At 36.9% G+C, this 23,724-nt stretch overlaps 4 protein-coding genes across 6 annotated transcripts; all 4 read right to left on the bottom strand.

The window, feature by feature from the left end:
• Nucleotides 1-437: 437 nt before the first annotated feature.
• Nucleotides 438-2,635, bottom strand: hoxa9b (homeobox A9b). The gene is made up of 2 exons (XM_084088711.1): nt 1,984-2,635; nt 438-1,284 (listed from the first exon to the last, which is right to left on the bottom strand). The coding sequence occupies exons 1-2, from the start codon at nt 2,510-2,512 to the stop codon at nt 1,046-1,048; spliced, it is 768 nt and encodes a 255-aa protein (XP_083944837.1). The 5' UTR covers nt 2,513-2,635; the 3' UTR covers nt 438-1,045.
• A 2,363-nt stretch (nt 2,636-4,998) lies between these two features.
• On the bottom strand, nt 4,999-10,379 carry hoxa10b (homeobox A10b). 3 transcript variants are annotated; one of them, XM_084089090.1, is made up of 3 exons: nt 10,336-10,370; nt 7,632-8,515; nt 4,999-6,153 (listed from the first exon to the last, which is right to left on the bottom strand). In XM_084089090.1, the coding sequence occupies exons 2-3, from the start codon at nt 8,413-8,415 to the stop codon at nt 5,876-5,878; spliced, it is 1,062 nt and encodes a 353-aa protein (XP_083945216.1). In that variant the 5' UTR covers nt 8,416-8,515; nt 10,336-10,370; the 3' UTR covers nt 4,999-5,875. The 3 variants fall into 3 exon arrangements, with proteins under 3 accessions (XP_083945216.1, XP_083945217.1, XP_083945218.1); XM_084089092.1 differs by having other exon boundaries at nt 5,256-6,150; nt 10,336-10,379; XM_084089091.1 differs by lacking the exon at nt 10,336-10,370 and having other exon boundaries at nt 7,632-8,592.
• A 1,918-nt stretch (nt 10,380-12,297) lies between these two features.
• Nucleotides 12,298-14,213, bottom strand: hoxa11b (homeobox A11b; the record flags this gene model as incomplete). Its single annotated transcript, XM_084087930.1, is given in 3 exon segments — nt 12,298-12,654; nt 13,444-14,074; nt 14,076-14,213. Coding segments are annotated over 3 exon segments (1,002 nt in total). The 3' UTR covers nt 12,298-12,421.
• A 6,271-nt stretch (nt 14,214-20,484) lies between these two features.
• Nucleotides 20,485-22,781, bottom strand: hoxa13b (homeobox A13b). Its single transcript, XM_084090055.1, has 2 exons — nt 22,114-22,781; nt 20,485-21,414 (listed from the first exon to the last, which is right to left on the bottom strand). Exons 1-2 carry the CDS (start codon nt 22,736-22,738, stop codon nt 21,173-21,175), a joined length of 867 nt encoding a protein of 288 aa, XP_083946181.1. The 5' UTR covers nt 22,739-22,781; the 3' UTR covers nt 20,485-21,172.
• Nucleotides 22,782-23,724: the final 943 nt, after the last annotated feature.

Genomic DNA, 23,724 nt, shown 5'->3' with positions numbered 1-23,724 from the left:
GCCGCACGGCCACTAATATCGCTTGCAGGGGCGAGGCACAAATAGAGCAGGCCTACGAGCATCAAACTAAGCTTTATTTATTCGGATAAACGGCATCCTGGTCGTTAACGGGACACTAAACAGTGGGTTGCAAGATAACGGTTAGCCTATAGCGCGCATGAGAAGTGTAAAACTTTTTGGAGGGCGTTGAAATATTTCTCGAGTAAAAATAGCACGGGATTGCAGTCACTGTCAACCTCGTTGAGGGACGATTTATTAATGTTGAGTCTTTCATGATTCTGGAACTTTGTGTGCTGTATGACTGCAATTATTACTTACAACTTATTGCTCCATCGATGCAGATTTGCACTTCATTAGCAATTATTGTAACCAATGAAACCCAAGAAAAAGTATTATTTTCGAATAGACCTTTGGTATAGAGAGTCTTAACGAAATATACTATTTATCAGAAATGTATTTATTATTTACACATTTAATTTGAAAAGAACTAACACTGTTGATTTGAGGTATTGGCGTATGCAATTTTCACATATAACATTACAAGCACGTAAATGTTACAAAATTCACTGAAATATTACAAAGACGAACAACACAACATAAATTAATTCATCTTAATACATAGGTAGTTCATATACATCTAGGTAGTCACATTAAACATTGATACATTACGCTACCATTTATTTTTGAATAATAATAATAAAAAAAAAATAGTCATGCATATCATCAGCATTTCATATCGCAGAAACTATTTCCCTGAAATCATGAACTGGTATAGGCTACTTTTAAAAAACACAATTTAACATATTTAAAATGTACACAATGCGAAATGCAGAACAAATAAGAGAACTATCACCAACAAGCTGTAAAGACAAAGACACAATCATATATATATATATATATACAAGCTCAGATCAAAGGTTTGTGCAATCTAACATTACAAAATGTTGGCTATCAATAATAATCTACTGTGGTTGTGCATGAGGGAAAAGTCATTCACATCAATTCACATCTGCAGTGCGCATTTACAGCTTTCCATTTTTTTTTTTTAAATGTCTTTTGGACGATCTTTATTGCATTTCTTCATCTTCATCCTACGGTTTTGGAACCAAATTTTGACTTGTCTCTCGGTGAGATTTAGGAGTCTTGCCACTTCATATCTACGGTCGCGTGAGAGGTACATATTAAACAGAAATTCTTTCTCCAGCTCGAGAGTTTGATGCTTAGTGTATGGACAGCGCTTTTTCCTAGTGGACTTCGCGTGCAGCCAGTTGGACGCAGGGTTATCTGCAAGAAGGGTCGGAGAGAGAGAGCTAGTCATGTTGCCACTTGGAAAATACTGCGGCCATTTTATGGCCAGCGCGCGAGAAGAAAGAAGAGTCTAAAATAAAGGCTACTTGACTAGAATTTTTCATATGCTGAGAAATTGGAAAGCAATATCATGGATTAAATGTTTGCGGCCTGCGGGTATATAGTTTATATGATCGAAAATTTTATGTGCAAGCTATAATTTTCTTCCTACTGACAGTTTTTGGCATCCTTGAATGAAGGGGAAACAAGGGCCTTACTGTCTGTTAGAAGAAAGAAAATCCAGCTTTATATATACAATTTAATCCAATGTATTGTGTCTAAAACCACATTAGAATTTAGGGCAGCACTTCAAAGAATTCTTGAAAATATGACATGCAGTGGTCTTAATGCAAATATGTGGTTTTTAATTACTGGACACTTTCCATTGAAACATGCTGTCAAATGCAAACGCAGATCATTGCCACCCACAAAACAAAAAGAAAAAAGAAAGGGCTAGAAGACCTTTAGCTTTAGGCCTATACTGGTAAATGCTGGATAGCTGATATATGAATGCATATCTACAATCTACAATAGATCTCTTCTCTCATTACATTTCAAATCGACTCCTATTGGATTTTGAGTAGCCAAAAATGAAGCCTGTTCATATCAAAAAAACATTCTGATAGTTGCACTTACTTGGGTCTATATCTAGCTTCTTCTCTGCTGGAGTTTTGTCATCCTGTGATCCGTTGGAAACCGCATCGTCTGGTACCTTCCTCTCTGCTTGGCTCGTATTGTTGTCAGTCTCGGCCACAAGCAGTGTATGCGTGGTGCACTCACCATTCCCAACCAGTGGTTCTAGTTTTATATCATGGTGCGTATCTGTGGATAATCCCGTGAAAGGAAGGGCAGGAAGCGGTTCCAGCGCCCAGGAACGCACGGATGCTCCATCGGGTTCTCCTGTTGAACATGGGTGATGAATGTACGGCTGGTAGGCGATAGATGCGCCTGGGGGATGCATTGGCACGGGACCCCACGACGCACCGAAAATTGACGATTTGGCCTGGAAAGTGTACGGCTCCTGTTCGCCATATTCAAGTAGCGTCAGTTCGCGAGCCTGCTGCTGGACCAAGGGTCCAGATGAGAACCTCGGTGCCAAATGATCGTCATTCTCGTGTGGAATGTGTGAGTCAGCGTAGTAACTCAGTGTCCCCAATGTCGACATAACAAAAAACAAGCAAAGAGAGAGCAGCCGGACGGATACACCCACAATGAAACTGCCACAAAAGCAGAATCCGTTGAAATCAAGTAACTAACTACTTGACTTCGCGGTGAACTACAGACCTCTGATAAGTTGAATCACTGCAGAGATTGGATTGGATGTGCTAGACACGTGACTGTGGGAGATAAAGGGGAAAGCCTAGCCAGTACGCACGGTTAAATGGCCTCCATTTTACAAGTCATATTTTTAATGGTATAGCCATATGCTTTTATGAAGGTGGATTTGCTTTTATTCATGTTGTTAAACTTCAGCATATAATAAGCGAGCGTAACAAAAATGGTTATTTGAGACGCGTCGTTGTAGAAGTTCGTATTCAAATTGTAATGAATTGGGCCTAGCCTACTGTTTGCAATAATAAAATAAATCCATAAACATTGCGTTAATACATTGTCATATCATTGTAGGCTATAGCTTAATCACTGGCGTCCATTTCAACATCAACCTTGCTTTAGACAGAACATGTTTATTTTTCACAAATTCTGCAGACAAATCTATGATGAATACACGTATTCCGCAATGCCTTGTCGAGCACAAGAAGACATAAAATAGTCCAGACATAAAAATGATCTTTACGTGAGCCGTATGTATACTTTATATGGCAATAAGTGCCACTTGGATGGTTGAGATATGACCTGCTAAGTGACCAGTCATTCAGTAACGCGCGCGCAAACCTTCAGTCTTCTCCTCAGCAAGGCACACTGTGATGTGCACACAAGTTAAACTAAATCTGAACGCGAACTACTGATTGTGAATTAAATCTAACTGAGAAAAATAAAATAAAAATAGTGCTACAAAAACTTGATCAGATGCTATTTCTGCAAAATAGAAAATTTGTTTTATGTTTAAAATTAAGCTTTACGCATCAAAATAAAATCTTACAACAGCTGTGAAATATTAAAATGTAGAGATTAAAACGGTGCAAATAAAGAAATTAATAAAGGGTATTGGTCAACCCTGCAAAAACAGATTCAATCATGATTTTTTGAAACAATCACAATTTTGTTGTGATTGGCTACTGTTCTTGTATTCGTTATTAAGATAATATATATAGCAGAAAATATTTGTTTTACAATATCCCTCTCTGTAAAAAAAAAAAATATCTATATATGATTAATAAGTTATGACAGCATATTTGCTTTAATCAAAATAAGTTTAGCAATTTTCAACTTTTTTAATAGGTTATAATGGAATCAACTCAATTTTTAAAGTCAGTTTAGTGTAATTTAAGTTAAAATTACAAGTTGATCGTAGGCTACTTAATTTTAGGCAACAAATTTTTGCCTATATTCAGTGACTTGTAAAATTGTAAATATATTTGTATAATTGCAGTGGTTAAATTTAAGCATAAACGTAGCATCGTTGGACAGCATATGTTATAATCACTCAGAAAATAAACAATAGCCTGCTTGGTGTTTGAAAATCAGAAACGTTGTTATTGTAAACTGTGACTATATACAGTGTTGTTCTAATGGGAAATAGTTTAATTTAATGCTGATGACAGTAAAATCTTTTTAGCCTTATCCTTGAAAACATTGACAATAGAGGACAACCATTGGCGACCAGAAGCAAATTCTCTCCCTCTGGTCAATGAGCATTGCTGTGATCTTGTCCTCGGAAGAGTGGATCTCTGGGCACTTCAACAGACTCTGTTTACAACAGGGGCTATTACTCTGTTTTTCTTCGGGTTGTAACTTGGCGGTCTGGCCTGAATATGGCCAATAAAGCCTTTGTGTTTTTTTCCTCCGGCCCAGCAGACGCATCCGGCAATGTGGGCGTGCTCTCAGTCTCCGGTGCGCACGCGGCTTTGGCCAAAGTGCATTGATCGTAACCGAGGCCTTGCTATCTACACCTGCGCTCCACCATTTACTTTTTACACTGATCTAAAGATTTCAGTTCAACAGTGCAGTTCATGGATTCAAATAACGTCGTTAATATATCAAATGTTGTTTAGAATCGCATGCTGGTGTTTTTGTTTTAGCTAGACTATATACACTGTAAACAAATATATGATCAATAAGTCGTCAAAATAAGTTAAGCAATTTTCAACTTTTTTTTGAACAAGTTATACAAGATCAACTGATTTTTTAAACTCAGTTTAATGTAATTTAAGTTGAAATGAATTAAACAACTTTTTTTTTATAGTTCAAATTAAACTCTTCTCAGACTTCGCCGCAACATATTTGTCTTGTTGTTGTGCTGAATCCCACTGCGAGGCAATTAAGACAGTTTCGTGTTGTGGGGATGTAAAATAGAGCCCAACAACATGAAACTACCTAAATCACTCAGCAGTTGTCTTTGTTTCTTGCTTGAGGAGATAAGAAGGCAACGCTGTATTGTTATCTATTTATTTTATCGACATTGTGTGTTGCACAAGCAAATAAGTACAATAAAATGTGTTTTTTTGTTTGTTTGTTTTTTTGTTTTTTTTTGCCCACACTGCTTTAATCCCACCAATGCTTAAAAAAATGTGACTTTTCATGGAATATTCCCTTGAATTTAAATTAGATTCAAATAATCTGAATGTCGACAGGAATAGATTTGTCACAGGAATAGGAATGATTGGAATAATAATTTGTGCGTGACTCTTCACGGGACCAGTACGGAAATAATATAAATCATTTAATTTTACAGTCAGTAAAATTGTCAGTCATCACTACTCCATTACAAATCCCCGTTATAAAGAAAATCAGGAGTGTTTCAAAGTAGGCTATCAGTTTTACGTACATGCCTTTATTTATTTTCTGTCACGTATGAATAATTAATTTACATCTGAGTCCAGCCTGCGTTTTCAGAAAGATTGTACCTTTCAATCCTGATAAAACAATATAAGAAGTCCCGTCATGTTTATAACTATACAAGTTTCTAAGAACTGGACTTATGACTACATGACAAGGTCGTACTTAAGAAGAAATGTATTGTTATTATTTAAAATGGTTCCATAATACTTATTATTATTACAACATGCAAATATCGCAATTATATACAACAAATGTACAATATAGTCTGAATGCTATGTACAATGAACACCTTCAGCATATATTTTCCTCTCTTGCTTTTACAGTGAAGTCTTGACAGTTTATAAATAACCATGACATGTTATGACGACTGGGATCAAATAAAATTATACATAAACAGATAAAAACGTCAACAGTATACGACACACAATAAGTTATCAATAGTATCTTGCACCAAGTCATTTATGCACACACACACACACGCACACACACACCTACGGAGACGGTTTGTTGTATGGCACTGCAGCTGATGGAGGAGGAGGGCGCCAGAGATCTATAAAGCGAAGAGGCTTCATGTAAAACTGAAGTTGGTCGACAACTCTCGGATTCTGTTTTCTCGACTCATTTTCTTCAGTTTCATCCGTCGGTTCTGAAACCAGATTTTGACTTGTCTGTCCGTGAGGTGAACACTGCGGCTGATCTCGAGGCGACGCTCTCGTGTCAAGTACATGTTGAAGAGGAACTCTTTCTCCAGCTCTAGTGTCTGGTGTTTGGTGTAGGGGCATCGCTTCTTGCGGCCACTCTTCGCAGTCAGCCAGTTAGCTGTACTCTCACTTTTGGAATCTCCTGCTGGAAATGTGAGGAAAATATTAGTTCAGTATTAGCCCCCATTCCACAACACTTTATAATAGGCTCAATACGCCTAATTATAGTCTACCAACTAATGACTAAAGGGGAACACTTTATTTTACAGTGTCATTGTTACATATGTTACATGTAGATACTATAGCAATAACTATAAATTATGCATAATTACATGCAACTTACCCTAACCCCACTGTAACAAAAGTTGCTGCATTAAATTTTTAAGTACAATCAACTTGGATGTTTAAGTAATTTCAACTTAAATTAGGCTACATTAAACTGACTTTAAAAATGAGTTGAAAATTGCTTAACTTATTTGATGAGTTAAAGCAATGTAAAAAAAAACTGTCATAACTTATTAAACAGAATTTTACAGTGTACATGCAGTTACTCAGAAATGAAATGTATAATTACAGTGTAACAAAGACACCTTAGTAATAACACCGACTAAAGTAACAAAATCCATAAAATAATTACACATTCTGTTTAGCAGTTGCATATTAGTTCTTGCGTAAATACGTTCTTCTTACATTAATGTTTTAATGTAAATTATGACCCTTGTGAGATGATTGCGTGTAGCCATATCAATAATATTGGCGTGCGATTTATTAATTAAGTTTTTGGACTATTATCTGAAAGTTAAATTCGATTTTTTAAAAATCAATGTTTCGTTTTTGTTTGTTAGAGCAATTGCCTTATAAAGGCACTGATGACGACGCTTTATCGGTCGTTTCTTGTGGAAAGATTAGAACACGGGCAGTGTAACTAAACAAACTCGCCACATATGCATCTAGATTTTTTTATAACCCACATTAGATGATCTCACCAGATCTCATGTTGTCACAAACAGCATAATGAAAAACAGGCTTGCTAAATACACACTGAAATGGGGATAGTCCATGGGTCCTGACTCGTGAGCAATAGGCCCTATTTGCTTTTAGAACGTTAAATGTGATCGTTTACATTTTTTTAGATACATTTAGGAAACTGAAGCACAGTTTTGCGTTTGACACAAAGGAATATATTGCTATGTGAATGTGTGTGTGAACATTAATAAAATGTGCACTTTTATTAAATTATATATATTGAGCAATATGTTTTAAATGGTCTGTATGCTATTAAAAACAAGTGCCTAAAAAACTAGAAAAAAATCTATAAGTACATTGCATTTGTCTCGAAGGAATGTTATGTGTAAAGGATTAGCTACATACAGACACAAGCTGAATTGGTTTGGGCGTGCTGCACCTCCTCCGAAATGTATTTCTAAATGAGAAGAATCTCCCACATTATTATGCTTACTAAACTTGGCTTATGGGGTGTTTAAAATAAAAAATATTACTGTATATGGAATCTACAAAAAACAAATCCATATATTTATCGCGCGCAAGGGCGTTAGTGTTTCCATACGCGCCCAAAGGACGTCCAAAATCCTTTGGACTTTAAGACTGGGCAACAAAACTAACCTTTAGTAACAGTGACCGCCTTCTCCGGGCTGTCCGGTGGCTCGGGAGATGAAGCGGTGCCAGTGGAACCCCTTAGCTCCTTGTTTCTTCCCGGGGCACATGGTGCGCATGCGGGGGGTTCTTCGCTCTCTTCCCGGCTCGCTTCTGCTGCTATGGCTGAAAGAGAGCTGTCAAATCGGCTCGAGCGTTGAGCAGCAGCAGCAGCAGCAGCAACATGAGTCGATATAGACTGGTTATCTGGAAAACCTTTTGATGTGCTGCACGTCTGAGATAGACGGAAGTAACCGGGCACCGGAACACAGCCGTTATTGTTGCTAGATGGACATGAGTTCGGTGTCAGCCGCGAGTACGATATATCCTCTGTAACGGTGTCTTTTGGACACTTCTCAGACTCGTATAAGCAGTAAGAGTTTTCTTCTTTTATGGTGGGCGAGAACGAGCGTGGAGTAATTTGGTTGTTAGGCTGTTCAATGCGACAGGACCTCGACGTCTCCAGCCATGTTTCCATGCCTTGATATGGCCCACATGTAGCAGGTACTACATTTTGCGAATTGCCCTCGTTCCGTTTGAGTCCAGAAAAATAGCCACAGTTCGACAGTCCATAAGAATACTCTGAGGTCGGCTGCAAGTAGACTCCGCTGTTTTGGTAGTAGTGTCCACTTCCCTCGGCCCTTCCGTGGATCAAGGAGTCTACCAGAAACGAGTTTCCAGATGGACTATCGGAGCATGACATCTTTGTGGTAAAATTTGACGGTGGAAGAAGATTGCCCTTTCTGGATGACATTTCTTGTGCAAAACATGCTGAATATAATTACTGATAACTATACAACTCGGTGTGAGCTAACAGCCAATTAAATCGCAACGAGCACCGATGACTCCTCCCTCTGTGCGCGCACGTAACCCTTGTGTCCCATATCTTTTTCAAGCTACTTGATTTTTTTTAAAAGTCAAATCAACATTAACCTGATCACTCGTTTTTCGGAAAGTATAAGCGAATAAAAACAGAATTTAACTTGAACGGCGTTATGTTTACGACCACTGACTTCGTTAACACTGACATTGCCGCTGAGCCTTGCGAGCCACGTATAAAACCAAAAAAGCAACAAGGTATCGAAAAGGAGATCAAGTGCTAAAATTGTAAACCTTTATGATACACTGTAATTGCCCCAACAGTCCTTTAAGCACATAAACAGTGAGTTACAGACTGCTCTTCTGGTTTTCATGCACGCGGTGGGTCAAAACAATTTATTTACACTCAAGTTCAAAACGAGAGGCGGCTTTCAGAAACACTCAATGTGGCGGATGTGGATTTCCATAGAATATTATAAACATTATAGCATGTGATAATCTTAAAGCTACATATAGGCCTATTTAAGCCAACTTTTTACAATACTGTTATGAGTCAAATAATTTAAAAGCTATAATAACCTTCATAAATATAGAGACAAATCTAACCACAAACCCATGGCATTTAAATGATTTACGGATAGCAGTTTTAACGCAATTGTTGAATGTGATTCACCTTTGCATATTTTTGACGCTCATGGGATATTTCCATCTGAAAAGCAGCCTGTGTGTATGATGTCCGCAGTTGTAGGCTATGTAATTTAATTTGCATTTAATTACAGGAAATACTATTACAATTTTTTTTCTCTCAGATTGGTTCCTTTCCTTTCTTTTTTTTCTGTCTATGCGGCTGAAAAATGTGGTTGCTTTATCTCTGAACTTTTCTTTCCAGCGGTTTTTAAATGGGCTCAGAGATCCACAAATAGGCATAGCTCTTTATACGTCCATATCATCAATCGTCTTATAGCTTAAATTAACATATTACTGATAACAAGATGACCATTGACATGCGCTTTTAAAAAGTGACTAAATAGAACAATTGGAGGTCTCGCGTCGAAAGAACCATTGAAAAAAAATGGGACACCAATATAAAGAAATAAACTAATTAAACGAACTAATTTTCTTGATTGTTAAGTTGTCCCTGCTCCAATAATCATGTTTTGAATCACATTGTGGAATCTTAACGAGTGACAGTCACCATAAGAGACATGCTTTTTATTGCCTAAAAAATTTAAAAAATATTATTTGAAAGTTAATCTTTTCGGCTACTTTGAGAGATTAATTTTAACGATTGGAATAGGCTACATTTATTTAGATTACATTTATTAGGCTACATTATATTTATTTAGGTTATGCTTTATGCATCATCAAATCAACGGGCATTGTTTTAAAAAGCAATGTAATTGCATAGCCTAGCCTACTAATTAGCCAATAAAAACGAATAAAGAGATAATAAAGAATAAACACATTATTTTGATGTGTTATTTATTTAACACATCAAAATAATCCGCAAAAGACGTATTTTTATATTGCTTAGGACACATTTTGGAATACAAAAAACTACAGTCCATCAAGGTTAGGCCATCAAGAATCAAAACAAGTCTACAATTTCTCAAAATTAGCCTACTTTAAAAAAAGAAAAGCTCTGAAAGGCTAACTATCAGGAACAAACAAACACTTTCGCACTAATACAACTATTTACCGCTTCTTTTTTTAAAAATTAAGTTTTTTTAATCATTCAACTTTACATGTTGGCTACGTTTGGAACATTATTGTGTTATTGTTATCTAAAAAATAATAATAAATGCAATGCTGACAAAAAAAATATATATCTAAATGGTTGCTTGGCTATATTTACCTGAAACAGCGCCTTGTATAGTCACGAAGATGTTGTCCTTTTCCCGTACACAAAGTAAACATGTTTCAGCAGGGATTTTAGATACCCGGCAATGACATTGATCTAAAGTGCGCCACCCAGTGTACATGAAGTGTATCGTCGGCGCTGCGAAATAGTGAACAATCCAGTCGTGGTTCCATGATGGGACACTGAGACAAATGATGGCGGAAAAGTCCGTGAACACAAGCTTTCAATGGTTCCAGGCGTTGTTTTCTAGCTCTTAGTCACAGTTAATAACCTTGGTTCTCAGACGGTTTATGGCACCTCACTCCAATTCTACAAATGCTCCAGACTAAGACTGGTTTTATGGCCGAGTTGCTGCAGCAACGGGGGGATGTGCCGTAATTATAGAGCGAAATTCCATCGAGCCTCAAAGGATGCGCAAACCGTCAGGGTCATCGCGTAAAACAGTCCTTATTATCTTATGGTCGCCCAGGCTCGCCCTGGTTTATTACACTTCCGAGTGGCATAAGCCATATCATATTTGTGACCCTCTCGCACTGGATCATACAGGGAAACTGTAAAATTATGAAGTAACAAGAGACTTTTCATTGTTGTTGTTGTTGTTTTCATGCTCAAGACAAACTAACTTTCCTTTAATTCTCAAGAAGGTTCGAGATGTTAGCTATACTTGCTTTCAAAACTGCAATATAATATGAAGACTTATCTGGATGGTCGACATCTATAGAACAGTTTGTTGAAAGGCCATTTGATTCATGGAAACATACACAGCCATGTTTTTGGGCAGTTCCGTAATGGATACTAGGCATTAATAACAGCAAACACTTGATCCTTGAATCAAAGAAAACGCGTGGAGGCAATATAACACAAGATCCATCAAACATTTGATACCGCTCCAGGAAAAAGAGAGAAAACACGAGATATTTCAAGAGACTGATTTATATAACACTGAAGAGACGTCATAAACATGAGAGATTATTGTGAACATGAATGAGCTCCTGCAACATTGATATATTTTTTTTCAAACGTTTTAAAGAAAAAGGTGGAAAAAACACAGAATTAAAATACAATTGAGGTTCGGGGTGTCAGAGGGACTCAAGCATTGCCCGTGCTGGTTCAGTTATTGCTTTTGCCTTAATGTCTGTTGAAAAATAAATAAGAATTCTGCTCTTTTTTTTTTGGACATTTTTGAACACAACTGTTGTTAAGTGACCCGATTTTACTGGAGAATGCGCAGTAAGACGAGTAATATCAAATATACACTTTAAGTTAACACAATTCAAGTATAAGAGAATATAGCGCGCATTATGCATTTAGATCACAATCAGCTCATGAAATATGCGTCATTCAATGAGAAAATCTTTTTTGTCTAATAATGTAGGCCTATAAAACACAAGGAACAGTATTTAACGGTAACACTTTATACTAAGGTTTCACTAGTTAACATGAAGCAAGAATGTACTGCACTTCTACAGCATTTATTAATCTATCAGCATTTACTCAGCAACTATCAGCACTTACTAATACATTATTAAAATCAAATGTTTTTCTTAATGCACTGTGAACTAACATGAACAAACAAGGAATGACTGTATTTTTTATAATTAACAAAGATTAATAAATACTGTAACAAATGTATTGTTCATCGTTCATTCGTGTTATTTAATGCATTAAGTACTGTTAACAAATGAGACCTTATTGTAAAGTGTTACCTTAACAGATTGAAAACACCTTCATGTCCACTAGTATTTATATCTCGCCCTCCCAAACATTTTTTCCATCTAAACAGATTTCAAGCATATACTTACTGCTATATGACACATATGTAAAAACTACAGATCTTGGTCAGATAATAAAAATAATATCAAAAACAAAATCCCTGTAAACTGAATAGTCACTTAACTGAATAAAATGAAACATCATAATAATAGTTTTAAATTCAAACGGTAAAGATTACAGAGAATATAAATGCATGTTTATGGATGAAAAAGTCTGTCAGAGGAATAAAGGTCGCATCTCCTCTGGGAACCGGATTGTTCATCCACGAACTTGAAATTAACCATCTCGCCCTATAAATGATTTCGATCTAAAGCAAAGGGTTCGTGGTGTAATACTGCAAACGGTCTCTGTTTAGTTTTTTCTCTTTCATTCTTCTGTTTTGAAACCATATTTTGACCTGACGGTCGGTGAGGTTGAGCATTCTGGAAAGCTGTAGCCTTTTTTCTTTGTTGATGTAAACACTGAAGAAAAACTCTCTCTCCAGCTCTCTGATCTGATATTTCGTGTAAGGACACCTCTTTTTCCGTGTCTTCTGTCCATCTGAAATATAAAGAAGAAAGTCAGTCAATGCCTTTGACCTTTAAATTTAAATAATTGCATAAAATAATATACATTTTAAATAAATGCTTATACAGAAGAGACAACTGAATAGCTTTTAGTTAATAGGCTACACCCAATTGCCGTTTCCCCAAGATTATACACAAAACTGTTTCGGTTATCTAAATCTGACTGTACTAATTAAACGATAAATCAGTAATAACACATTATAGTCTACATTCAGCCCTTAAATTGCTATTTTAATGAAATATCGAGTTCTACAACTATACACACACGTGTAGGCTCCTTTGATTATAATGCAGGCTTAACATTTCGCCTTCTTTTCATTCACCACAAAGTCAAAATAATAATAATAATAATAATAACCACATAAGAAAACTGATAAGATTTGCCTTTTAGTATTTAACAGGAACTCAAGTCAGAGCAATACCAAACAAAAATGCTCTTTAAAATTTCCTGACGTAAAACGTGCAGTCAGAGGCGATAAATAAGCACAGGATATCCATGATCTCTTAAATAACGCTGCATTAACAAATAGCCCGACTGTAATGAGTCTTGAAAGCATGTTTTAGAAGACTCGAAGGGAAATGGCCTATCATTCACGGCCAATTTCAATTTCGAGCACGTGATCTCGCGTTTATAACAAAGTTTTGTTAGGGTAAATATACAGGGCCCTCTGTAAACCTTATATGCTTATAAAACAGCATATAAAACCTTTAACAACAGCACGTTACATCTGAAACTTTCTCGCGCAACTGCTTGAATACGTACTGCCGCTGCTGCCGCTGAATTTCTCTTCGTTGTTACCGGAAGACGGCTCCGGGCTGCTGGTTTCTTCACACCGCTCTGCCTCCTCTGTTCCCCGGCAACTGTCGCTGACTGAGTCCGCGGGCGGAGGAGGCGCCTTCCCGGTCGCTCTGTCCACCGGGTGCTCGCTCGGCTGGTTTTCCACGTTCCCGTACGCTGTCTCGAAAAACTGGTCAAACGCTTGGGGAAGCACTCCGTTCCTCCCTACGCTGCCATGATATACGTTGGCCGAATGGCTCGTGTTGGAGTGGTAAAGAACCGAGTTATTTTTCGATAGCATGTCCCCCAGAGTTCCAGGATTGGACAGGCAGTCCCTGTGCACCATGTCCTCGGTCGCGTAGCAGTGTGGCAGATTGCCCCTGGAGTGCCACTTACTGGACGTGTCAATGGCATAGTCCCTGAAAGACACTTCTCTAACGCTCTGAACTTGTGGCAAACTGGACGTGGAGTATGAGTATGTCATGGGGCATGAAGACGGGGTCTGGGGCAGAAAAGGAGGAAGGCTGGAAAATTCCGTTCCAGACACGTAATAAGTACAGCCGGGCAAATACATGTTAGACCCAACGGGTACCCGCTCATCAAAATCCATCATGACACTTGGTTGGGCACGCCACAACCATAGCACTGCCTCGCATCGTCGTACAGAACTGCTTCAGCTTCAGTGGCTTTGAAGCAGATCCGCCGAGCAGAAATTTTTGAGACGTGAGCTGACGTGGAGATCCATCTCCATCCATTCCAGAGAGCGCCAGTCATGTGACCAAGGGCAGAAATTGACATGTACCTCTTAGAATATTGTATGCCAACATGTGCAGATGTTCAAGTCGTGGAGTGAGCGATACTTTAATTGATGAACGTGTGCATGCAGTGGACCACAGTTGGTTATGTTGACGCTTTGGATTGCTGGAGAAACCCATCCGCATGCTTAACAGCCAACGCGCCTTACTAAACATCACCATGGCTTCTCATGTTTATGGATTTGTTCTATTGTCTCAGACATCTCATTTCGCTGTAACTCTCTCTCTCTCTTACTGTATAGGCTCTTAAAAATAAAGATTCCAGGAATTTCGCAGCGATGTGTACAATTTGAATTCACAAGTGAGGTTCTTGTTAATTGAGAGTTGCATGTAATAAACTAAGCGAACATAATGGTATGGCTGTGTGGGGGAAATAAAACAGAATTACGTTATGTGTTTCGTATATTTGCATTTCTTTCACAATAGTTACTTCAGAACATTAAATATCCTTCGACCAATTTGCTCAAGAATACATTACGCTTTTGCTCATTTGAAGCCCTTCTGAGGTTTTGCTATATTTGGAAATTTAGATGATATTGAAGCAATATAAAGGATTTTTTTTTTTTTTTTTTTTTTTTTTTTTTTACAAAAGGCGCTTTTGGATGAGCATGAAGATGAGCTAGTATTATTTATAATCACACTGTTCGAAATAAAGGTTCCAAAAGGGGTTTTCGCAGAGATTCAATAAAATAACCATTTTTGGTTCCCCAAAGAACTTTTCAGTGAACAGGTCTTAAAAAAACGGGGTTTTTTTTTTAGTGTGAAGAACATTCTAAAAATACAAAGAGCCTTTTTCATTACATGGATGTTAAAGGTTCTTCATGGAACAATTAATGCCATTAAATAACCTTATTTTTAAGATACCTTTAAGATACCTTTATTTTCTAATAGTGCTATACATAAAATTGATTTAATTTGCATAGTTTTAGTTTTAATAATATGAGTTTTAATTTTGACTGCAGAATCCGGCTATATTTCATTAATTACATAATATGAATAGTACACGTTCTTGTACAAGTACAAGACTTGTTGTTTTGAGCGCCATTTGGTTCAAACCTATACATAAATTAGCTATATGTTTTTTTATTTGCTTCTTTATTTAATAATTTTTTTCCACATACCTACAGTATTTATTCAAGAACACAATTTACAATAAGGGTAAATTTGCGTTCTCCCGTGCAGAATTCATAAAGCGTTTTACGCTTGCCAAAAAATCTTTTAAGGTAGCCTGTAGTCTGTGTATAAGGCAAGACAAAGGCAGAATTTGCCTGGGTTGGGCACCAGAGTCATGCAGTGAAGCGGCTTGAAACCACAGTTGAGGCCCATTAAGTTTTAGCTTATGACCCCCTTAGATTTACTTTGGATTAAACCATGAACAAGATCCGAAAATCTCAAAATACATACAAAATACATACATTTATGAAGAAATAAAGCCTGTAAAGCGATTGCATGTGTTAAACAACGAAAATGCGCTCTTTGTGAGATTAGAATGGTTTGCATTTTCCCTCATTGTCAACGCTGATTTCGTTGGTATTATAGCTTTTAATGAGTAATCTTGTGCTGGGAGGCAACAAAAACTAAAACCAGTCCAAGACAGACGTGGTTTTATGGTGCTTTTGGTATCTTCCTCCAGCCATTGTCAGCTCAGACAAGCCATGGCCGTCGGAGAGTGATCATGAGACGCCACCTACTTGGAATTCGTGAACTTCAATGAGACCTGAAGTCACGGGTAACAGTATATTAAAGGGAGACAACGGTCCCGTGCGTTGTATCGGGTGAGAGTCCTATTTTTAGCTTCTTCCAGGCTTAAATCCACAAGAACAAATGCAAGTGTTCATCGAAGGTGATCATGCATGTCTCGGTCAGTAACAATAATCGTGCTATGTATAGAGTTAAAATAGAAGATGTCGTTCAGTGTAGCGTTGCTGACCAGGCCCACGACTGGCTCTATATGACTCCACAAAGAAATAATGTAATCTTTACATTGCGTTTTGGCTTATTTGAGAGTGTGTGAGCAAGACAATTAAGGGTGATGGTCACTTCCACATAGTAAGTGGTAGTTTACAAATAGCCCTAACAGCGCCCCGGATGAGGTTTGAGGGTTTCCACGAGTATATGCTTAATTGTATTGCACGGAACTTTGGCATTTTCTTGAGCATTGTTTTTGACTCTGAAAGGAATTAGGCAAATGACCGATAAACTTAACTTTTCGCACTGGATCAAGTTAGCACTTCTTTCTTGAGAGGCACAGTATTGGTACAGTCCAAGCCAATTTGTCATCACTTCTACTCAGAACAAATTAAATTTGTTCTGTGTTCGACTCAATCCACTTTGAAAAGCTGTGGTTTTGGATTTTTTAACAACCCAAGTCTCCTCTGAAAATTGTAAATCGTTCAATTGTCGTGTAAAAGCGCGGTAAAGCTCGCGCAAAATCCTATTTGGCGAATGCAATGAATTTCACAACACTATTTTCAATTCAATGCATTTAAAGAAATTTAGATTTGGCTATTTACCTTACAAAGCTTTAAATTGGAATAATTAAATGATGTTCTTATGTTGAATGACGTCTAGACACCTTGAGAATGCGAAGATTATAAATAGAAACGACACTTTAAATTAATTTAATGCCATATAGTTATAAACGTGCCATTATATAACAAAATAATTTAAAATCTTTTTAGTAGCAAGAGTCTGTTTTTCAAAAAGAATGCATTCAACGAATTCAATATAATGGAAAAGCTATTTTATTTGTAATTAAGATTAAAAAAAGAAACGACAATGTGTCATTTTGATGTGAAAATGTGATCTTACTGTCCTTCCACTTTGGTGCATTTACTTAGCACAGATTGTTTTGTCGCAGTGCAGTTGAGGGCCCACTTTTAATATTTTCATAGGAATGAGGTAAGATATAGGTTTGAAAATGTAGGCTCTAAAATGCCCTGTGTCTCTATACGTTTTTACTCTGTAACCACTTATTAGTAGATGATTTCTGTGAAATGTTAAAAATATAGGAGAAAATAACCCCATGTTTTTGTTTTCTGATTCCCGTCACATTGGCTGAAGAAGGTTGGTAACGAGTGAACGTAAACCCAACCTTTGCCTTGCACTTGCACGGTATAGTTTGGCGAGTGTCGACGTTGATGTCACGCTGACCTGGGAAAACAACAGTTTTATAGGGGACCAAATTTATCAGAAGTGCAGACCTGCATAGAAACCAAACAAGTGAAATAAAACTGTGGCTGAATATGTTGATACGAACAGCTTTAATGCGCCCTTCACTGGGAGGAAAATGCGATAAAACGCATATAAAAAAGTATTAAAAAAGCACACTTGCGTCTAATTTATGTTATTGAAACATATCTAAATATTAATTAGGGAAAAGGCGCGTTTCATAAATTAATGTTAGTGTCAGTAGGAATATCAGAATTTATAGTTTAGTAAAACAGCCTATTTTATAAAACATTTTAGTATAGTAAACGCTTTGTGCGTCATCATAATTTTAGTTAAAAAACGAACATTTTGCGTCTGTAAACAAAAGTGCACAAATTATGAAACTTTCAAAGCTGAATTACAATTTATAATTTGGTGTGCACCAAAGACTTTCCCATGCCCATATAAGTCAGACGTAGGCTATATGAGGTGTTTTTCAGAATAATTAATTTTATGATTTATTTGTAAACATTGCATTTAGGCTATTTTTATTTAGCCTATCCTATAGGCCTGCAGAAATTAGCCTATTAGACAAGCACCTAACGTTGAAATGTTTTGGATGAGAAATGGAAGAGCTTTGTTGTCGTTGTTGCTTGTTTCTTTCAGTAGGCCTATACGGTTTCACATCTTAACGTGTGTGTTCTGGCATCATCCTACATTATCCTATATTTGTAAAACGAATATAGCCTTCATATCCAAAAGTAGGCTATAAACACCAGCCATTTTCTTTCGATAAGCTGAAGTTTATAATATCTAATATTTAGCAATGTTATAAACTCAGAAATACGCAACAGCATCTGAATTCAATTTACAGAGACCATCCCCAGTGTTGAGAAGTAGCCTATACTGGTTTAGGCCTACTAAAATGTTTTTTTTCCCAGTGCCTTTGGGTGGCAGCACAGTCTAAATAGAAATGTCCTTTGATACACTGAAACGCAAATTGTAAATCCCGTCCATATGTTCTCCTCTCCACACTTTCCGTATGCTCAGACGTTTTTCAAGACCGCAGCTCATTGGCTGCCTTCAGATCCCACAAATAGATTATATGATCATTTATTTGAGACTATTCAGAAGCCTTCATACTGTGATATTGGCTACGAATTACTTGTGCCATAACGACAAATTGCATAAAGAATCTAAATGTAGAATTGTTGTTATTTAATGCATTTCTAGAATACAGTAAAATCAATGATCAATTGTTAATGAAACATATTAACGATTAAATGTATCAGCTTATTTTAAATGCAATTGTATCAGCTCTGTAACAAGCACAAAGAAGTTGATAAGTCAAAATATTTCCGATTCTTTAAATAATAATATTTTTTAAAAGTTATTATGTATAATGTATAAATTAATGTATAAATTAACTGCTGCTACCGTTTTTGCAGAATAAAAACGTTGGCGGTGAAACATTGTTACACGATGTGACATTTCGAGAATGCAAAGATAAAAAGTACACAAAAATAAACTGGATTATTTATTATTACATTTAATTTCTGGTGTGTGTGTTTGTATTTTATTCTTATTGATGTATTGGTGGCTTTGGTTTACATTTAACTTGAGCAATTATACACCGAGAGTTTGTATTTGAAAATGCATTTGATGGGCAAGTAATCTTTAATATGTCTAATAGTTCAAAGTTCCTAAAAAAAATATTTGAAACGACTGTCAGAAATTAATAAATTTGAAACGCGAAATGTTATGTCACTAATTATTTTATTCAGTTCACATGATTGATTGGAAATACATTGTACGTGTGTTTATTCATTTTCTTTTTTTTATGTGTCATTTGTTTTCTCTAATTTGTGGAAGCTGATTTCAACGGAACTTTTTTGTTGGTATTTATTATTTACGGATCTATTTATTTATTTGCTTGTTCTTTTTTGGTTTGTTTTAAAATTATGTCTATATACCATTGTATGTATAAATATTTGTTAGCTGGAATTCTAGAAGTACTCAGTTAAAACCTTAATTTGTAATTTTGTTGTGGAAAACAATATGCCTACCTCAGAGTGACTCCAAAGGCTAAATTGGGAGTCTTTTTTTTTTTTTAGCTGTATTTGGCTAAATTGAGAATTGTGAAAAATATTAGCTATAGGCAACCACCAATATCAGACATACTCTGTCTTCTGCCTTTCACTCACTTCTTTCTCCTTCAGATTTTTATTTTTGACAATGTTATTCATATGAAAGTAGCTTAATTTGCATGGTGTAAGAAAAAAACACACACAAAACACCGACACAAACATACTGTGATATTACCCCTACTTTACCTGTTTTTGGAATCCGAGTCACTGATCTTCAAGTCTTTAACAAAGAAAAAATTCTTAGGTTTTCTGTAGCCTAAAACCCGGTTCTTGACTCAATTTTGAAGAGCGCTTCATGCCATAAAGGTTCTATATATAAGGATAAATGTCTTAAATGATTGCATAATACAGTTTCATGTTTAATGGGTTATTTCGATTATTTTCTAGTGATAAAAAATTATGTTTACGATCTGTTTAATTCATAAAATGTAATTAAAACTAAATGAAAACTAAATCCACTAAAATATACCATGATGGGAACCACTAAAAGGTTATAGCTAGTCTATATGAAGCGCCTGACTGAATCTGTAGAACCTTTTCTTAAGTGTGTAGAATCTGATGACTGAAAATACGGAAAAATTAGTATTATAACTTTTCGGTGCTTTGCTACCTAGCTCAAACTCATAAACCTAGTATTCGTAGATTTCAGATCTCGAATACTTCTATGAGGAACAATGACCCAATTGCAGGAAGTCAGGGCAAATGCATATGTGTGCCACTAGATGGCAGCACTGTTACGCGGATGGAAAATGGTTATTTAAAAAAATAAACACTTCTCAGGGATTTGGGGAAAGACAACAATATGATCTCACAGCCATTATTCACTCATTCGTATTAGCAGCTGATTCTTCTATTTTGCTCATTACTTTCTGGAAATAGAATAAGCTATATAAATAGCTACATTCAAAATAAATAGATATTATTATGTTTATGTTAAACATTTTGGCAAAAAAGTTGACATTCGGAATAATTATCAAGATACAAATATTGAAATACATCACTTAAAATGGGGAGTTTTATTTGCATAGAGTCTGCAGTAACACTTGCGAATTTGTATATTTCGCAGGTGCATGAAAGCGACTTTTTATTTACAAATGTGCGCATGGGGTTCAAAAAAAAGAAAAGAAAAAGAAAAGAAAAGCTCGAAACAGTCTTGGGGTAAATTTAGTGTACAGTTAGCGTAGCATGCATATCCAAAGTCTGAAAGGTTCAGTTGTTTTTATGGAAACGTGATGTGTAAAAATCGAAATAAAAAATAGGCCTACACGAATTGCCATGGTTTTGTCTGTTTACTTCACTGATTTTCTTTCACTGTGTTGAGTTGAATTTACAATCCTCCCACGTGTTTCTGTCAAAGACATAGATTAAAAAGAATTTTAAAAAATCAGTTGCTGAATATGGGTATATTGTTCTTGAGCAGTAACTTTGATTAAACAATGTCATTGTATTGGCAATATGTACACATTATTTTCCCTCCTGCGCATCTCCGCATAATCTCGTGACGTGGAACAGATGATGGAATGGATTTCAGAATAAATAATGTTGAAGGTCCTTCCATTTATACCCCTTTGGTATTTCAGTTTTACATTTTTTTTTCAGAGCTTAACTGATGGCCTTGTACTTGTTGACCACTTTCTTCTCTTTCACCCGCCTGTTTTGAAACCAGATGGTAACTTGTCGCTCGGTCAGGTTTGTGTGAGCAGATATCCTTCTTCGTTTGTCCTTAGTGATGAATTTATTTGTGGCATATTCTCGTTCTAGTTCCTTCAATTGAACCTTGGTGTAGGGAACCCGCTTCTTTCTCCCTCGACGCACTGACGCTCCATCGGTACCTGACACAGTATCTAGGGGTCAGAATCAGATCAAAACCAAAATAAGGTGTCAAAAACAAAAAAAAACATTGATATATGTCTCCAAGGCAGTGCAACCAAAAAATGCCTCAAGTAAAACATACACAAATAATAATAAAAAATAGCCTAAATTTAAAAAATAACTATTTGCAATCATGAAAAGTGGTGGGAATACCCTATAGAAATTGTAGACCATTTGTACTTTTTAGATGAATAATTTCTAGTAAGCTCCTGTTTTAATTGATTAGAATCTTCCTATTCCTACTGTTAAAAATGCTGGATTGTTTCAACCCATGTTTGGGTCAAATATGGACAAACCTAACCGTTGGTTTAAAATTTTTTAATTAAATTTGTAAACCCAATGGTTGGGTTTGTCCATATTTGACCCAAACATGGGTTGAAACAATCCAGCATTTTTAACAGTGTAGGTCTAGTAAAGCTCCATTTTACACTGTAAAAAAATTATATGATCAAGAAGTTATAACAACATATATTTGTGCATTGCTTTAACTCATCAAAATACGTTAAGCAAATTTCAACTGTATGTTATACGAGATTCAACTAATTTTTAAGTCAGTTTAATGTAATTAAGTTGAAATGACTTAAACATCCAAGTTGATTGTACTTAAAAAAAATTAAGGGCAGCAACTTTTCCCCCCCTCTCATAATAAAGCAGAAGTGCAGCATTTTTACCTTGGATAGACGATTTCCATAAGGTTGTTGACTGTGTTTGGTCTTTCGGGCAGTACACCGGACTACTCCACCCGTTCGTGATAGCCCAGGGCTGGTAGGTCTCAACAGGCAGAAGAGACTCGTGTCTCGGTTCCGCAGGGCTGCTCAGCGCAGGTACGACTGGCACGTCGAGATAACTCGGTACGGGCTGGTAAGGGCCAGACGAGTAACCCTGGTAGAAGGCAAATTCCTTAGCACGAGAAGGGAACTCCTCTCCAGAAACAGACGTGTCCATGTATTTTTCCCCATAGGAGGTGGGCTGCGGACAGGACTTGGGCATCCTACACGGGTAGTAGCTGCCGCCAAAATATCCATAGGGCAAAGACGCACTGGGAGAATTCTGCACGGCCGAACACGGACTGCATTGTTTGACAGGTTCTCCCATGCCCGACCCTGGCACCTCACTCGACGAGTATGTGCTCGGGGCCAAAGAAGACGGGTGGGCAATAAGATTCCTGCACTGATTTGCAGCAAAATTGCCTCCCACAAATCCTTCCATGTTTTTGCTCATATCATCCAAGCCGTTGTCATAGAGAAACATCACCGGGTCAATCCAGCGGGAATGGAGGAGTAAAGACGCTGTCATAGCACGCCCTACATGGAGCCTAGCAGCTCTTTTAGAATTCCCCAAGACTGAAAGAGAAGCAGTGGATCAGTGGAGTAACAGATACCCATGCGTCCCGTGTGCGTCAAGATCCGACTATTATTGGACGAGCGGAGGCACGTGATATGCAAAGAGGCTGATAAACGTCTAAACTGGAGATAACGCCGATCTAGCAAGACATACATACTGCACTGAACTGAAACAAAGTGGAGGGATTTGGTCAAAAATACCTATAAAGATTCTTATGATAAGCTTTATACTAAAGAGGAAACCAAGTGGCATTCCATTGCGCAATGGCTCTCCATTTTACGCACCTTCATATATAACTATTTTAACAGTAAGATTGTTGCAAATTCGGAAATATCATATTTTCATATGGGCTACTGTTAAAATACAGTTAACAGTAATGAAAAAGACAACGCGGATCGTTTTTCTAGTTGGTGCGTTTCAATCACCATATATTTTGTAGTAACACGCCTGCAACTGTTTTGGTTTATTAAGCTATTATTATTATTATTTTAGAAAAACAATCATTTCTTCAGTCTATTTTTTGTCTTCCAAAAATATTGATCACGCAAATTTAACAAGGAACAGAAAAAAGACTTAAAGTGGCTATTTTCTTTCTTTCTTTTTTGCGCCGCTACAAGGAACCATCTCTGTAATGCCATCGACTATTTCGAGCCCATGAAATTGTCAAAAAACAAATCACACTTTATGAAAATGACCACCAGTTTATTACTCTATACGGCTAGAAATCCAGCCCACAATTTGGCAAGCCTCGTTTACATATGAGTTACACACGGCTGGAGGCCAAGGTCAAGTTGAAAGTTGCAGTCTAGCCAGGGCCCTTGTTGTCACTGAAGGCTAGACCGTCTGGCAGGAAACGACCATCTCCGGGTAAATTGTAAACAGGAGCACACAGGTATTACAGTGCTTGTGTTGTGATGCCACAGATTCAGCATTAGCGT

The sequence above is a fragment of the Abramis brama genome (genome assembly GCF_963993115.1).
Source record: "Abramis brama genome assembly, chromosome: 17".
Lineage (NCBI taxonomy): Eukaryota > Metazoa > Chordata > Actinopteri > Cypriniformes > Leuciscidae > Abramis > Abramis brama.
The sequence above is the reverse complement of the archived record's forward strand: the minus strand, read 5'-3'. Positions and strand labels throughout refer to the sequence as shown.

Bases quoted from the DNA above. Each gene is read 5' to 3' on its own strand.
- hoxa9b (XM_084088711.1), bottom strand. From the start codon at position 2,512: ATGTCGACATTGGGGACACTGAGTTACTACGCTGACTCACACATTCCA. The intron at 1,285-1,983 runs GTAAGTGCAACT...CCCTTCTTGCAG, and splicing joins GAAGCTAGATATAGACCCAA to ATAACCCTGCGTCCAACTGG.
- hoxa13b (XM_084090055.1), bottom strand. From the start codon at position 22,738: ATGACAGCGTCTTTACTCCTCCATTCCCGCTGGATTGACCCGGTGATG. The intron at 21,415-22,113 runs GTAAAAATGCTG...TCTGACCCCTAG, and splicing joins ATGGAAATCGTCTATCCAAG to ATACTGTGTCAGGTACCGAT.
- hoxa10b (XM_084089090.1), bottom strand. From the start codon at position 8,415: ATGTCATCCAGAAAGGGCAATCTTCTTCCACCGTCAAATTTTACCACA. The intron at 6,154-7,631 runs GTTAGTTTTGTT...TCACATTTCCAG, and splicing joins GGCGGTCACTGTTACTAAAG to CAGGAGATTCCAAAAGTGAG.